Below are 16867 nucleotides of genomic sequence, written 5' to 3'. Positions count from 1 at the left end.
TTATCAGCTCTTCCTGGCCACGAAGTTTGCCAACCTTAGAAATGCCTGTTCTTGGGATATTCCTGACCCTTAGAGATGTGCACAGGTAGTCTCATCAGAAAGAACAGTGGTCGTTAGCTGGATTATAGCTGCAAATCCAGCTTTAGCGCAGTGTTCATGTTCACGTGGTGATTAATCACGGCTTCTCGAGAATGAGTAAGTGGGGCAATAGAGTTCATTGTTACTTGTAACATCAAGGAGTCTCCTAAAACATTAGGTCAACTTTGTCAATAAGATCAATTAAAACAGAGATTGGGAGAACAATATTATCTCAATATAAAGGACTTTTTAATTTGAACATAAAATGTAAAAAAAAATATTCACTCAATATTGAATGTTAGTCAAACAAATGGACCAAAACTGTAGGGTGGGGAAGGGATGCTCCCCACAGCTAATGCCACCTTCCTGGTCCTACCTACCGTCCTCTCTTTAATAAAACATGCATCTCTCCACATGGTAAGTGGCATACTCGCTTAAAACCTGCAAATGCTTCCCAGTGAAATTATTAATAGCAAAACAAGTACAAACTCCTTACAAGAACCTCAAGAACCTCCAGACCTGGCCCCCGGGCCTTCAGCTCCCCTTCCTCGTTCACCCAGCCAGGTCTCACTGGTCTCTTATTGCAGCTCAGACCAGCGTGCTGTGCCCAGGGCTTCTGGGTCCTGTGCAGGGGCACACCTCCAGATCTTCGTGTAGCTCATTCTTTCCCACATTTGCATCTTGGCTGAAATCAAACCTCGCAGAAGCCTTCCCTGGCATTCCATCTCACAGGCAACCTCGCAATCTCTCACTGTGCTTTTATCAGACTACTTTCTTCAAAGCACTACCACTATTTGATTTTGGTCTAATGGTTTCCTGTCTTCTGTGGACTATAAACTCCACGAAGGCAGGTGTTTTGTCTGTCATCTCTAACTATCCCTGTGCTTACAACCGTGCCTACACAGAGTTAATGTCCAGTGAGTATTTGTTGGATAAACTTTGGGTTGATGAATTTGACCTCCCATGTGGAAATAAAGACGCCACTTTTCTTTTGTCTATTCCCAACATGAAGACATGTGTAGTCAGACCACAAGAGAATCAGGAGAATCCCTTCTTCCACTCAAATGATTAAACCATGGATTCTTTGCAGAGAAGGGACCTCACACATGGCGAGGATCTCTTCTACAGCAGATCTTCCTGCTCATCAAACACCCCTGCCCATACACCACAGCGGCAGAGTCCTCTCCCTCAGGAGTCACTCACTGTGTGACCTGACAGTTGAAATAGGAGCTGCTGCCTTACTTAGATTCCAAATTGGCCTTCCTGAAACTTCCACTGACTGACTGGAGTTGCGCCCTCCGGTCACACTGAAGCCAGTTAACTTCTTCAGATCGTCCTTCAAATACTGGGAAATCATCTTTCCCCTGAGCCTTCTGTCCTCTAAGGTAAACGTCCCCAGAGAATTCAACTACGCATCATTTGACAAGGCTTTACGTCTTTCTTCTTCTGTAAAAGCACAGCTCTCGGAAAACATGACAGTGATGTAGGTGGAAGTGAGGGGCACCGTGGAGCCAGCCTCACCCAAGATCTACACTAGGCTCTACCACCAGGGCAGTTTCTCAACATGGTCATCCACAATTGTATCAAGTGGGACTGCAAAGTCAAAGTCATTTATCCCCACAAAATTCAGTACAAATATTGACAAGCCTAAATCCAATTGAGACTAGTTATAAACCAGTTTATAATAGGCCAAGATGAGCAACAACGAAAACCGTATCCTGATATGCCAGGAGGTGTAGTTTAGGTAGCAGGAGGCACATTGTTAGATGTTATGGATGCAGCTCTCATCTCTCATATAGGAGTACTCAATGCTGAATTATCAATAAAGCATCTGAATACTACTCAAATTGAAGAAAATTGCCGAGATGCAGAAAGAGCCTGCTTGTAAAGCCGAGTTCCTGATGGGAAATGAGTTTTACTCTGACCGCCAGGGTCCCAGCAGTGCAGCCACTCATGCGTGATGAAGCATATTGTAGGAAAATAGCATCTCGGTGTTTGCTCTCCTCTCACTGAATGGACCGAAATGAGGGGCATTTGTTTTCTTCTATTTCAGCACAGCAAACAGGCTCTCTTAATCAGATTAGAATGAAGAACTCCTTTATACTGAGTCTCTCTCTCTGTCTTTCTCTCTCTCTGTCTTCCCCTCTTTCCATGTCAAAAAAATTATGGATGCCTTGAAAAAAGATGCTAAATAGTAACAACAGGATCTAAAATACAAATAGGAGGAGAAAGAAACACAGATACGGATACACACAGCTTTCAATTTCCAGAGTGCAGTTCTGCTCGTCCAGAGGGTATCTCCTGAGGTCCATCATGCATGCTGCTGTCGTGGTGATTCTGAAATACACAGGGTGAGGGAAGATATTAAAGAAGGGCTGAGAAATGTATCAGGGAGACTGCTCCTATATAAACAGCGAGTAAGCACCCCGTGGGACCCCTGCCCAAAGTACACCTGGCTAAACATCATTCACTATATACAGAGAGAAACCTGAGTAAGTAAGAAACTCTTTTCAGCATAATATACAAGAGATTTATCAAGGGAAAAACCACAAAAGTTTATTATATATTTTTTAATCATTTATTTTTTGATTAACATAAAAATTGTACCCGTTTGTAATATACAGCATGATGCTTGGAAATATGTATACACTGTGAAATAGTTAAATTGAGGTAATTAACAAAGGTATTGTATCACCTATTTAGCTCTTTTTATGTGTGATGAAAACGCAAAATCTACCCTCTTGCAATTTTTGAGTATGCAGCACTTTGTTATCAGCTATAGTCACCATATTGTACCAAAAACCTTACCATGTCTTATTGACTTTGGATCATCAATGGCAGAGAAAGGGGGTTTCCAAGGAAGTTCTTACCTTCCATTTTTGCTTCTCTTCTTGTCTATAGGCTCTCTTGCCTCTCTAGTACAGAGAGATCCTATGTGTGGGACGCCACCAACTAGGTTTTAAGACTGAGTCTTTGACTTTCCACGGGAAGTGTTAAAGTAGCTACAGACGCACTTTGGAACTCTAAACCTCACCTCTGCTTCTTTCAATTTTATTATCGTTGTTTGTTGGGCTGGATTCTAATATTACAAATTTTTTTTTAACTGTGTAATCATCTCTCTTTTCAAAGAGAATATCTGGCTTCTATTTTATCAATCATGAACCAAACTTGGGTGGGTTAAGTTCCCTTGGGGCCAGCTAAAGCCATGGAAATAATTTCTTCCCCAAAACAGTTAAGACTCCACCATGCAATGGTTAAACCAGCCCTACACTGACAAACAACACTTCTAGAAATGTCCAGTCCTTTTCCTACTCTGTCTGCAGCCTCCTCTTAGGGAGACCAACTTACTCAAAGCCACTTCTTTGAAAACGCAACTATTAGGGTCATTATATTTTACATTATATATCTCTAGCACCCCACCCTTTCCCCACCACTGTCAAATGTGACTGGACTGGACTGGGTTCCTGAGCCAGAGACAGCAAGCCATTAGTGGGCAAGAGATACATGACATGGGCTGAGTTGGAAGGCAGAGTGGAGCTAAAGAGACTCTCTTCCATAGGAATGAATTGAACAGCAAAGATAAGAGTGGAAGTGCATCTGCAAGGCCATGGTTTACAGGCCTGTGATGCTGTTTTCAGACTGGAGAGCAAAGGATGAGAAAGCACCACAGAGGACAGAAGGTGCTGCAAGGAGAGTTGAGGATGCAGTCACAGCTGTGCCCTGGGCCGCAGCGGGGGGCCTTGCTGAATGTGTGCTCCACCTCTCCAGGCAGCAGCTTCTCAAAGCCTGTGCAGGCTCTGTGTAACCAGCAGTCCTGGCTATGCCCATTCAACGATGGGGAGGAAGAATGAAAATGTGAGAGTGCTTTCTCCTGAGATCCCTAGAGTCACCTTCAGTCCCCAGCTGTCCTTCAGGTTTCATCTTTCTTGAAGCTCAGTGTTGAGCTTTCTCTGAATGGTCTTCATTATTAATATTCACAACAAACCTACTAATGCTGCAGGTAATGAGCAAGCCCGACTCTTACCAACAGATCCTAACCCAAACATCTGTAAAACACTAGACATGTGCCAATTCTGATGGATTTGTCTCATGTACCCTACACGCAGGTGATAAGGAAATAATGGAGTAAGGTATGTCCTTCTATTAGCATCTGGTTAAGCAAGCAGATAGAGCAACGTTCTGCTTTGCAATGATTGACAGAAGCAGTGAGGGAAAATGTCAATGTATTTAGCAAACAGGTCAATGCTTAATTTTTTATGCACACAGCATGCATGCACCATGCAGACAATCAGCAAAATCCATACCAATGGTGACAGTGTGTTCCTTCCAAATGTCGTAACACTTCCCTTTATCCTAGGAGTCAAGGAGTGCACTACGTTCTATGATCCCAAACCAACACATAGCTCTTTGGCACATTTTTCTACAGCATTTAACATTCTAGCCAACTGAAGTTCCAGACTCACACTTTTCAACTGTGGCATGTGTTATGGCAGATTGACAACCCAATGTCCATACAAGATGCCCATAATGCAAAATTAGAACAGAGTTCTGCTAAAATTATGAATCTTTATGAAGAAGAAAAAAACCTTCACTGACAATGTTCAAATTTTTAAATTTTCCGTTTTTTTTTTTTTTTTTTTTAAATACGGAGTCTTGCTCTGTTGCCCAGACTGGAGTGCAGTCGTGTGATCTTGGCTCACGGCAAGCTCCACCTCCCGGGTTCATGCCATTCTCCTGCCTCAGCCTCCTGAGTAGCTGGGACTACAGGCCCCCCACACCATGCCCAACTAATTTTTTCGTATTTTTAGTAGAAACGGGTTTTCACCGTGTTAGCCAGGATAGTCTCAATCTCCCAACCTCGTGATCTGCCCACCTCGGCCTCCCAAAGTGCTGGGATTACAGGCATGAACTACCACGCCTGGCTTAACTGTCTTATATATTTTGGTACCTATTCACTTGAACTGAGTCAATGATTGAAATTTCTGTTTCTTACTGTTTGTTTTCTTATTCACTCTTCAAACCCCCCCCCCACACACACACACACAGACGCACGCATACACACACATAAACATGCCCAAATTGTTTGGGGACGCCATGGGGATACATTATTGGAGGGAGAAGGGGAACCTGAGGCTAGAAGAACTGGTGACAGCACACCCTTGTCCCACCAAGTACACCAAGTACAGCAGCTGTCCAGGTCTTCTCATTCTGTTATAATTCTGGCTATAAAATAGAGGCCCATTTCAGTGAGCTGAGATGGGGCCACTGCACTCCAGTCTGGGTGACAAAGTGAGTGAGACTCCATCTCAAAAAAAAAAAAACAAAAAAAAACAAAAAAAAACAAAAAGAGAAAAACAGAGAGAGAGAAGGAAATTCTGAAATTTGTGACAACATTGATGGAATTGGAGAACATTATGCTAAGTGAAATAAGTCAGGCCCAGAAAGACAAATACCACATGTTCTCACTTATATGTGGAATTAAAACAATTAACTTATAGAAATAGAGAGTAGAATGGTGGTGGCAGAAGCTGGAGGAGGGGAAATAGAGAGGTGATGAGCAAAGGGTAGACAATTTCAAACGGAGAATATGTTTTCTCTTTTTGTGCATTCTACTGCACAGCATGGTGAATATAGTTAGTAGTAGACTGTTGTACATTTCAAATTGCTAAGTAAATTTCAAATGTTCTTGCCATGAAAAAATGTTAATTATTTGAGGTGGTGGATATGTTAACTAGCTTGATTTAATTATTTCACATTGGATTCATAAATTGTAACATCATTTTGTACCCCATACATTTTTTCCCCACGCAACTCCCTCTTCACAGAACCCATAAATCTATACGATTATCATTGTCAATTTACAATAAAGAAAAAAAATGGAGCCACTTTTTTCTTTTTATGTGAGGAATGAGACAGACACATCTACTCACTACTCTTCCTCATTTGGAAGAAATACTCAGAAAACACTCTCAGAGTGGAGAGTGAGGCACAGGCGCTTGCTCTTGCTCATGCTACAAAAGGTAACCATCAAGATAGAAGAAGGAGCTGAATAGCTGGGACAAAAAGGCAAAAGGAGAGAGAGTGGAGGTGAGGGGCAGAGTGATGAAGCCAACCGTGGCGGAGAAGCATGCCCCAACCCCTCCCTGAGCCCCAAAATCCTCATCCAAGTTGACTCAACTCATCAGAGGCTGGGAAAGTGGGCCTTTCGAGTGAATCGATCCTGGGACATGGCAGAAATCATCGAATGTGCGCTCCACCTCTCCGGGGAGCAGCTTCTCAAAGCCTGTGCCGGAGTTGTGTTCGGGCTGACAAGGGTTACAGAAGGGCTGAGGAATTTCACAGATGGCAGAACTGAGTTCAAGCCGAGTGCACGGAGATTAACCAAGGCAGAGAGGCCACAGTGACATCCGGGCTCCACCTGTGTAATCCCCAACACTCACACACGTGGTTTTATATTTTCCCTAACAAATGTGTATATTTTTCGTCCTGACACAATAATCTAACCAACATCTAGCGCCACCTTGTCCAACCCTCTGCGATCTGAGAATTCCACTGTTATTCCTAAGGGATGGTGATGAAGCTCAGCAGTCGGAATCCAGTAGGACTGGGTGAGGCTCTCCCAGTATTACTCTTCAGCAGATTCCCTTTTTTTTCTTTTGGTTGTTTCTTTTTTGTTTTATGATTGAGAGACAGCAGTGCTTAGGGTCTCTGTGACTACAAGGCATGTCTCTGATAGAGAAGCAGAGAAAGATAACGGCCAAGTGACAGAAGACGTGCCTGTGTCCAATATATCCTTTCTTTACAGTCATAGTTCAAGAATGCTGAAAGTAGAGAGAAAAAACAAACAAAAAAGTTGACGAAGAGACAGAGGAGTGAGGACTAGAGAACTGGACAACATTACAGGGATGGTGCTGAGTCATCATCTGAGTGCCCAGCACACCCACCAGTCACATCTGTACTTCATGGAACACTGGTGAAGCACTTGCTCAATGCCCAGTTCTGTGCCCAGCACTTTAATACACACGTTTACTCTCACAACAACCATATTATAGAAGTATTAGTATCACTATATCCATTGTGCAGATGAGTGAACCAAGGTTCGGGAAGAGTAAGCAGCTCGACCACGTTCCCAATGCCACTGGAAGGCAGACGTGGCATTCAGACCCAGGCAGTTTGAAGCCTATGCTCTGCTACATCTGTATTACCTCTTTCACCTTAAACATACAACATATATTCAGCTTTTAAAGGCCTACTCAGGAAATAAGAATCTTGTTTTGAATGAAGAGCAATAAGGTTGATAAATTTATGTAGACAGATATAAATATTGATACTTACACATATCATAGGCATATGTATATACATATATATATACCCATAATATTCTCATTAAATATGTCAAATTGGAAATATAATGAGTAAATGGAGAAAATAAGTATTCTCCATGCTATTCCTGCAGTAACTATAGTGACATTTAATCCAACCGTTTCTCACCCTTTGTGGAATAGGGTCATTTATTAGATCATTCCCGCTTTTACAAACAATACATGTCTAAAGATATGTTTAAGAACTAAAAGTATTAACATGCAAGAAATAAACTTGAAGTTGTAAGGAGAGCACTATCTCTAATAAGTGTAAAATCATATTTTGAGATTCTGGTGACACACCGTCTTTGGATGCTGTCTTCAACTACCCTTGGAGACCGTTCCCTGCACACCTGAGTGAGGAAGCCTGAGTCAAGGAGGTCAAGATACACGGATGTCAGTGTGTTGAAGGGTTTTCATTTTGTCTCAGTTGTATTAAGCTTGTGAAATACTTTTTGGCATTAGCATTTCCATTTTTAAAATAGTCACACATTGATATAATAAGGGCAGATGCAAACTCTTCACGAACTGCATAAATACAAACTTCTCCGCATATCACCTGGTAGGACTGCTGTGGAAATGTTGCTGTCTGATGGTCAGGGACATGCTCGCTTCTGCAAACATTTGTCTGAAATGTCCCCCTATTGACTTAGGTATACAAGTGCTCCTTGTCAGTGTTACTGGAAAAGGCTGGATATGGTCAAGGTCTGGGATTCATGCTTAGAGTGAATCCAGCAATGCACACAGTCTCTTCCTCCATTTGTATGAATAGCTTTGATTCACTGGAAACACTGGAGAGAACAGATTAAAATGTCCATTGCAAGCACCGATTCTGATGTCCCTGGCTGGTCACTGGATGTCAAGGTCCTGGACCAGCTTTCTCAGAGAAGCTTCTGGAACTAAACAATCTTGGTCTCTCTCTCTCCTCAGCTTCCTCCTTTTTAATGTTTTCATTACATTTCATTACACCTACAAATCAGAATGTCCATTATTTGCTAACTTGCTGGCCTTTTGCTCACCCCCAGGTGAGCCCACAAGAGCAGGACTTTATTGCTCCTGTCCACGGTTCTCTCCCCAGTACCTAGAACGGCAGCACCCCTGACCACACATGCAGAGTAAGTGTCCTGTAAACACTCTCAGAACAAATGACTTTCGAGATAAGAGGACCAGGCATAAGCTGAAGTGTGGGACTCGAGCAAAATGTGGAAAGAGAGTTGGTTTAGTCCTTCTTGGCTTTAATGTCCCAAATGTGAGAGTAAGTGAGGACACATTCCCGCTAACAGGCACTCCCAGCGTGAGCCCTGGCTGTGCGTGGTTATGGACTCTGAGAGCCTCCATGGGCTCACTGGTCAAGAGGCTTGGATAAGACTCTCCTATTTTTATGGTCAAGTGGTCTCGGTGAATCTTTATGTTGCAGAATTCAATTCTTACCTGCAGAATTCAATCCTGCCGAATTGAATCTAATGTTTGTGTGTGAGAGCTTTATGGCTTCAGGTGCAGTGAAGACCACAATGAAATGTTGCCTTCAGGGGAGTCCTAGATCTCTGATCACAATCTTGTTAAGCTGACAGGACCTGGAAGCAAGTTAGTAGCTCCTCTGGTGTGACTTCTGGCTTGCACTCAAGATGCCCAAACGTTCCAGAAATCTGGGCAAGAGTTGTATCTCTGGCCACACAGGTTAGCACCACAGCCAAGGCATTGCTTCACAGGTAACCATTTGGCCCTTTGCAGTCACCCTACAGCAACTCACTCTCATCTTCATTCCTCACTCCTCTGATGCACGATGCACTGGCTGGTGGAGGCAGCTATCATGTTACCAAGAAAAAGAACTCAGATGCTAGGATGTAGGACCTAAATCGAATAATTCAGACCAAGAATTTTCCTTGAGCAAGTGCTTATTATTCAATGTGAAGAAGTCACAGGACATAGGTCAATGTTTTGGTTATCCTGATTTTCATTTTGCTTTTCAAAATATGTAAGAAAACACATTCATAGAACTGTCCAAAGGCTTTTGCTATGGGAACTTGTTGAGGATGTTGCTGGGAAAATTCTTGTGCTAAGTTGAGTGTGTTAGTAGCCCATTCCTCTCCTCTTTCCAGAATCCACGCTCTAGCCATGTCGTTACAACTCTTCTCACCAAAGAGGAGCTGGCTGTTTGCCTACCTCTTGAAGGTGCGCCGACTTTGTGACCTGCTTTATCTAATATAATGGCTGGAAGTGACCATGTGCCAGTCCATGCTTAGGCCCCAAGATGCGTTCTTTTTCTGGGCTTTTCTGCTTCTACCTCTGCTGTGAGAAAGCCATACCCAGAGGAGTCTGCTGGTTTCAGGAGAACGAACACAAAAGAGCAGGACTGAGGTGACCATTCATCTTTTCAGAGACTGCCCTGGGTAAGCTAATGGGTCCCCGACACCCAGCCTGTGAGAGCGCCAGCCAGAACCAGCAGAGATGCTCATTAACAACCCAGACACACAGGCAATGAGCACTTTGGGGTTACCGAATGCATCGAGGCTTTCCAGCTGATGGTTACACCACACTCTTGTGGCAACAGATGACTGATACAGTAGTCAACACAAGTTCACTGCAAACATACAAAAGCATAAATTACCTTATCAATATGTAGGAATCACAACCTGATACTTCTGAGGAGTGTCATAAGACAGCAAAACCCTTAGCAAAGAGCATTTTTCTAAAATAGGGACATCTGTTTCGATATTGAAGCGTAACTCCACCACCATTCAGGAATGCTCATTTCTGGGAGTGAGAAGTCCCATCAGGCGAAGGAGACAGGCCCAATGTACCTCCTCTCTTGGTTTTCAAAGAATTTGGCAACACGCTACACAAAGCCACAGACTGGCAATAGTGCTCCAGCCAGAACAAAAGGTGTATGCCAGATTCTAGAATACCTGAAAGAAAGGAACTGCCCAGAGGGTGGAATGAGAAGTTCTTAAGGACTACACCACAGGTTCAACCCTCTGAAGAGGAACAGAGAAAACAGTTTGAAAGAATCACGAAAGTACTTTGAGTCACTCCGACTACCTGGATCTAATTATGGCACTTGGGGGTTTCACAATCTAGAAATGCATTGTCCAAAACAGTAACCACCAGCTATGTGTGACTATTTATATCTACACTTAGAATTATTTTAAATTAATTTAAATGAAATAATATTAAAAATGTAGCTCCTCCGATGTTCTCGTCACATACAAAGTGCTCAACAGCCCCCTGTGACTGAATGGTAGCTACTGTACTATGCGGATTATGGATACCCCCATTACCACAGAAAGTTCCATCAGACAGCGCAAAAATAATAGCTTGCTATCTGTGTCTCTAGCCTCTGAGAACACGACTCCCTGGATGAATGTAGCTGGGGGGATATGTTCAAATGCATGGAACCCAGAGGCTTGAAGGAAAGCTGTCACAGCTGGAAGAAGCCATGCATGCCGGCGTAGAAAATGTCACTCAAGACTCTACCCAAAGTACCACAAAGTGTGTCTGACTTCATGGTTTAGCTATAACTCAGCAGCCGGACAGGAAGACCTACCCTAATTAACTGACAACTAGGCATAACAACCGGACCACCTTCGCCTGATCTTCACATTTATATCCTAGAGGCTACAGCCTCCAACATGAGAAGGAAACTCAAGTCAAGATCACCATATCCACATTGGCACCAGCAAGTCACTTTGTTTCTATGAGTCTGTCCCACCAAAGCATAAACATTCTGAATAACAGAAGAGATGTCCCATGAAAAGCAATGGAAGCATAGAAAATGAAAGTTGAAAAATTCACATGACATGTGTCTGGTTACTAAAAGGTATGAGTGGATACGGCCTCTTTTCAAGAAGAATGGGGAGGCAAAAGAACATTCTGAAATGAAGGCATAAATAGACAGAAGACGCCGCAACACTGAGAGATGAATGCAAGAAATCCTAGCCACAAATGCCAAATTGAAATCTGTACTGAAGACAAGGCGATAGAATTAACATGGCTGAAAATCCTTTAACAGCATGGAAAGCTTCTTACATTTTAATGGGCACATACGTTACTGAAGGACCTTGTTAAAATTCAGATTCTGTCCCAGCACTTTGGGAGGCCGAGGTGGGTGGATCACAAGGTCAGGAGTTTGAGACCATCCTGGCTAACACAGTGAAACCCCGTCTCTACTAAAAACACAAAAAATTAGTTGGATGTGGTGGCACATGCCTGTAGTCCCAGCCACTTGGGAGGCTGAGGCAGAATTGCTCGAACCTGGGAGGCGGAGGTTGCAGTGAGCCGAGATCGCGCCACTGCACTCCAGCCTGGGCAACAGAGCGAGACTCCATCAAAAAGAAGAAGAAGAAAAAAATTCAGATTCTGGAATTGGGTGAGTCTTTCATTCTGAAATTCCCAGATAATGTTCCCAGGTGATGCTGATGCTGGTCTCGGTGACCCTATTTTTAGTAGAAAGGAGACGGCAAACTTGTAAAATCTACTCAAAGGCAGAGGTAGAAAAAAGCAGCATTGAAAACAGAGGAGATGATAGATATTGAGGGGATAAAATGGACATGTAACTGAGATTTATTAGAGCAAGACCAAACAGCATCCAAATTAGCAAATTAAACTTAAACGTGAAAAAATAAAAAAACATTTTAATTCAAATATAATATACACAATATCAATGTACCATTTTAGCGATTTCTTTTTTGTTTGTTTTTGTTTTGTTTTGTTTTGTTTTTTGAGACAGAGTCTCGCTCTGCCGCCCAGGCTGGAGTGCAGTGGCGTGATCTCGGCTCACTGCAAGCTCCACCTCCCGGGTTCATGCCATTCTCCTGCCTCAGCCTCCCGAGTAGCTGGGACCACAGGCGCTTACCACCACGCCCAGCTAATTTTTTGTATTTTCGGTAGAGATGGGGTTTCACCGTGTTAGCCAGGATGGTCTCGATCTCCTGACCTCGTGATCCACCCACCTCAGTCTCCCAAAGTGCTGGGATTACAGGCGTGAGCCACCACGCCTGGCCTTTTTTAGCGATTTTTAAGTGTATAATTCAGCACATTCACATTGGTGTGCAACCATCACTACTATCCATTTCCAGAACTTTTTCATCATCTCAAACAGAAACTCTGTACCTTTTAAACAGTAACATTGATGACCCTAACCCCAGCCCCAATAACCTCTAGTTCACACACTGTCTCTCTGAATTGACCTATTCGATAGGTCACCACATATAAGTGAAATCATATAAGTGAAATAGTTGTCTTTTTCTGCCTAGTTTAGTTCACTTACTATATTGTTTTCAAGGTTCATCCATGGTGTAGCATGTATAAGAATTTCATTACATTTTAAAACTGAAAAATATTCCATTATATGGATATACCATATTTTACTTATCCATTCATCTGTTGGTAGACATTTGGGTTGTTTCTACCTTTTGGCTACTATGAATAATCCTACTATAAACATTGGCGCAAAAGTATCTGTTTGGGTCACTTCTTTTGTATCTACCTAGAACTGGAATTGTGGATCATATGTTAATTTTATCTTTAATTTTGAGGAACCACCATACTGCTTTCCACAGTGACTGAATCACTTTAAATTCCCATCAGAAATCCCTAAGGTTCCTATTTTTTCTTGATTTTGACAACATTTGTTCTTTTCATTTAAAAATATATATATATTAAAATGTTACATATATATACATATATATATCAGCTATCTCTAATGTGTGTGATGTAGGATCTCATTGCAGTTTAAGGAAATGTAAGTCAAAACCACAGTGAAGTACTACATCACACACATTAGGATGGCTATTATCTTTTTTCCTATTTCCTTTAGTTCTTTGTCCATATTTTCCTTTACCTCTTTGAATAGAGATTTAAAGTCTTTATCAAGTAAGTCCAATAATTAGATTTCTGCCAATTTATTTTGTTCCTTTGACTAAGCCATGTTTTCCTCTTTCTTTGTATGCTTTGTGATTTTTTTCCCCTGAAAACTGGGCATTTCATTATTATAATGCGGTCACTCTGAAAATCAGATTCTTTCCTTTGCCCAGGGTTTGCTGCTTTTAACTTTATCAGTCCATTTGTTTTGAGTCATTTCTAAACTGTTTTTGAAAAGATTATTTCTTGTCAAGGTTAATCAGTGAAGTCTCTGTTGCTTTAGCTCATGTTTAGAGAATGTTTTACATTTATTTATCTATGTATGTATTTATTTATTAGAGATGGGATCCCACTCTATTGCATAGGCTGAGTGTAGTGGCCTGACCATAGCTCACTGTAGCTTCAAACACCTGGGCTCAAGCGACCTTCCTGTGTCAGCCTCCCAAGTAGCTGGGACTACAGTCATGCACCAACATGCCTGGCTAGATTTTTTCTTTCTTTATTGTTATTTACTTATTTATTTGGTAGAGACAGGGTCTTGTTGCATTGCCCAGGCTGGTCTAAAACTCATGATCACGACTGATACTCCCACCTTGGCCTCCTAAAGCACTAAGATTACAGGCATGAGCCACCATGCCTGGAAAACGTTTTAACAAGCATTTCCTTAAGCGCCAAGAGCTGAAGGAAGCAAACAAAAAACGCACAAAAAAGAGAACAGCATTCTTTCTCAGTCTTTGCAGACTGGCTATGTACTGGGGTATACTTTCCTCTAAGCCTAGGGATTAACCAAAAGCAAAAATTGGAGGTTCCTTAGGACTTTTCTGTGCATACTTCTTGTCTAGGCATGTGCATGGATTTTTAAGTACCTCTATATATGTGGCTGCTTTTGAATGACCTCATTTCTCTAAAAGTCTCATCCCAGCTTCTCTTTTGAGCCTTAGATGGTCTATTTTATGCTTCCATCCAAAATCTCCCATCCCAGGCATCTTTAGGTTCGTCTTTACCCTGCAGCATTAATGAGCACTGCCTGCCCCTTCTCTTACTTGCATTCTGAGTTAGGCAAAACTGAGATGAACATCTTGCTTCAGTCCTTCAGGCATTCTCCAGACAGTTTAGAACATATGTACACAATAATTTGCAAATCAGATCTGCTCTGCCCCCTCTGGTAGGAGAGGGAGAACTGGGTATGAGGCTGCTGCCTGCTCAAAACCGAAACAATCCCTGCCCTAGGATGTGGGTGGGGGAAATGACAAGTGAAAAATGCCACAAAACTTTCCTGTTGTTTTTAATATAGCCTTTTGCTTGATTGGGCATTTGACTGATTACTGTGAACCTTCAACTGATTTCCAGAGCTTCTACAAGGTTGGTTCAGACAGCTTCTAGTTTTTGTTTTGTTTTGTTTGGATGTTTTTGTGAGGGGACAAGAGCTTGGAGCTTTTCAGTCTGCCACTTTGCTGATGGTACCATCCAAGTGGAGCCTAAAGCCACCCCATTTTGGATGGTAATCTGCTATTCTGACTTCTGATTAACCCCTGTTCCAGGAATGCCTCTAAAATTTCTACTTTTTCTACTGTTACCATAAATCTTGACTTTCGGTCAAAAGAGCCTTGACCATCAATCCTGCCCTTAAGCAGATTCACACAGCATTCTTGCCTCTCCCTGAGAGGTCAATCAACGTCGATGGTCCTACGCATTCCCTCACTAAGGCGCAGAAGCCCTGGATCTTGAGGGTAATTGTGTGAGGATCCACCATCTTGTCTCACTGCTGCCTGAGACAAAGACACGGCGCCTGTTCTTAAGTTCTCATTAAATGTGTCTTTCTAAGAAACCGGATTTGTCAGCCTCTTTCGTTAGCCTCTCAGCTTCCGCAGCCTTTGGGGGTAGGTGTGCACAGACCTGCCCACTGCGGAACAACCCAACACAGGGGCTGATGGGGGTGGGTGTGCACAGACCTGCCCACTGCGGAACAACCCAACACAGGGGCTGATGGGGGTAGGTGTGCACAGACCTGCCCACTGCGGAACAACCCAACACAGGGGCTGATCACAGCAGGAGAGGGCGGGTGTTTCCAAAGCAAGAGAAGGGTCTTTGCAGGCAAGAGAAGGAGGGTGTTTACAAAGATAGATAGGAAGTGAATAGAGTTACGATATAAAGTCAAAGCCTAGTTCTTTAAAAATATAAATAAAATAGATATTTCTTGATACGAACAAACACAGCTATAAATGAAAAAGGGAATATAACAGTTATGTTCTAAAAAGCTTAAAACATAAGAAAAAGCGATGTACATGTGCATGCTAATGATTAGAAAGGCCAAACAAAAACGACATCTTCCTGAAAAACATGAATTCTCAAGGTTAATGCAGAAAACCTCGAGACCCGTAAGTACTGCGGAAACCGAAGCCCGTGTGCCAGCGCGGAAACCGAAGCCCCGTGTGCCAGCGTGGAAACTGAAGCCCTGTGTGCCAGCGTGGAAAATGTTACTCAAGATCCTTTACAAAGCAGCATGTATTTATAAAACATTCCCCCCAAAATATTTCATATAAATTATATATTTATGGGTAAACCTTTAAATGCTTAAAAGAACATCAACCCTTTCAGATACAGAAATTTCCCATACAACATGGCACATGTACACATATGTAACAAACCTGCACGTTGTGCACATGTACCCTAGAACTTAAAGTATAATTAAAAAAAAAAGATATCCGAAAAAATAAAAATTCTATACTGACAGAAAATAGAATGTTTGTTTAGGGATAAGGAGTAAGAGATAAACTGCAAATGGACAACAGGGAATGTTTTGGGTAATAAAAACATTCTGTTTTGATTGTGGCGGTGATTACATGGGTATATGTATTAGACGAATCTTATCAACCTAGAAATTGGGTATATGTCATTTCATGTAAAGTATACCTCAATAAAGTTGATTTTGAATGAATTAAATGATGACAGATTGTAGATTCTCTTAAAGGCTTTGAAAAAATAAAATCAATAAGCCTATCATTCTACAGAAAAAAAAAAAATTCCCATACAATATAATCCACTGCAGAACATTAAAAAAAGAGAGAAATCTACTTGATTCATGTTAGGACAAAACACAGCAAAAAAGAAGACATATATAATGTTGCTACATTTAAGAGACTGTATATGGTATATATCACAGATAAATGTGAGAGACAACCTTCATCAGTCCATTTTCTGTTGTTTGTAACAGAATACATGAAATTGGGTAATTTATAGGAAATGAAATTTCTTTCTTACAGTGATGGAGATTGGTAAGTCCAAGGTAGAGAAGGTGCATCTGAAGAAAGTGAGAACCTTGTTGCTGGAGGGAGCTCTCTGAAGAGTCTCGAGGCAGTGTAGTGTGTAATATGGCCATCATGAGGACAGTGTAGTGTGTCATACGGTCAGGGGGGCAGTGTAGTGTGCAATATGGCTGGGGGGGCAGTGTAGTGTGTAATACGGCCGGGGGGGGCAGTGTAGTGTGTAATACGGCCGGGGGGGGGCGGGGAATGTGTAAAACGGCCGGGGGGGGGCGGTGGAGGGGGCCATACCGCCGGGGGGGGGGT

General features: G+C 42.3%; 1 protein-coding gene across 7 annotated transcripts in view; it reads right to left on the bottom strand.

Moving 5' to 3' along the window:
* Positions 1–16867, bottom strand: part of GABRB3 (gamma-aminobutyric acid type A receptor beta3 subunit) — a 242150-nt gene that overhangs the window by 39857 nt on the left and 185426 nt on the right. For all 7 annotated transcript variants that reach the window (XM_025390621.1, XM_025390622.1, XM_025390620.1 and 4 more), the window contains one exon: positions 2333–2415. In XM_025390621.1, the coding sequence (XP_025246406.1) occupies positions 2333–2415 (83 nt within the window). The remainder of the gene's footprint in view (positions 1–2332; positions 2416–16867) is intronic.

This window comes from Theropithecus gelada, chromosome 7a, assembly GCF_003255815.1.
Source record: "Theropithecus gelada isolate Dixy chromosome 7a, Tgel_1.0, whole genome shotgun sequence".
Taxonomy (NCBI): Eukaryota; Metazoa; Chordata; class Mammalia; order Primates; family Cercopithecidae; genus Theropithecus; species Theropithecus gelada.
The sequence above is the reverse complement of the archived record's forward strand: the minus strand, read 5'-3'. Positions and strand labels throughout refer to the sequence as shown.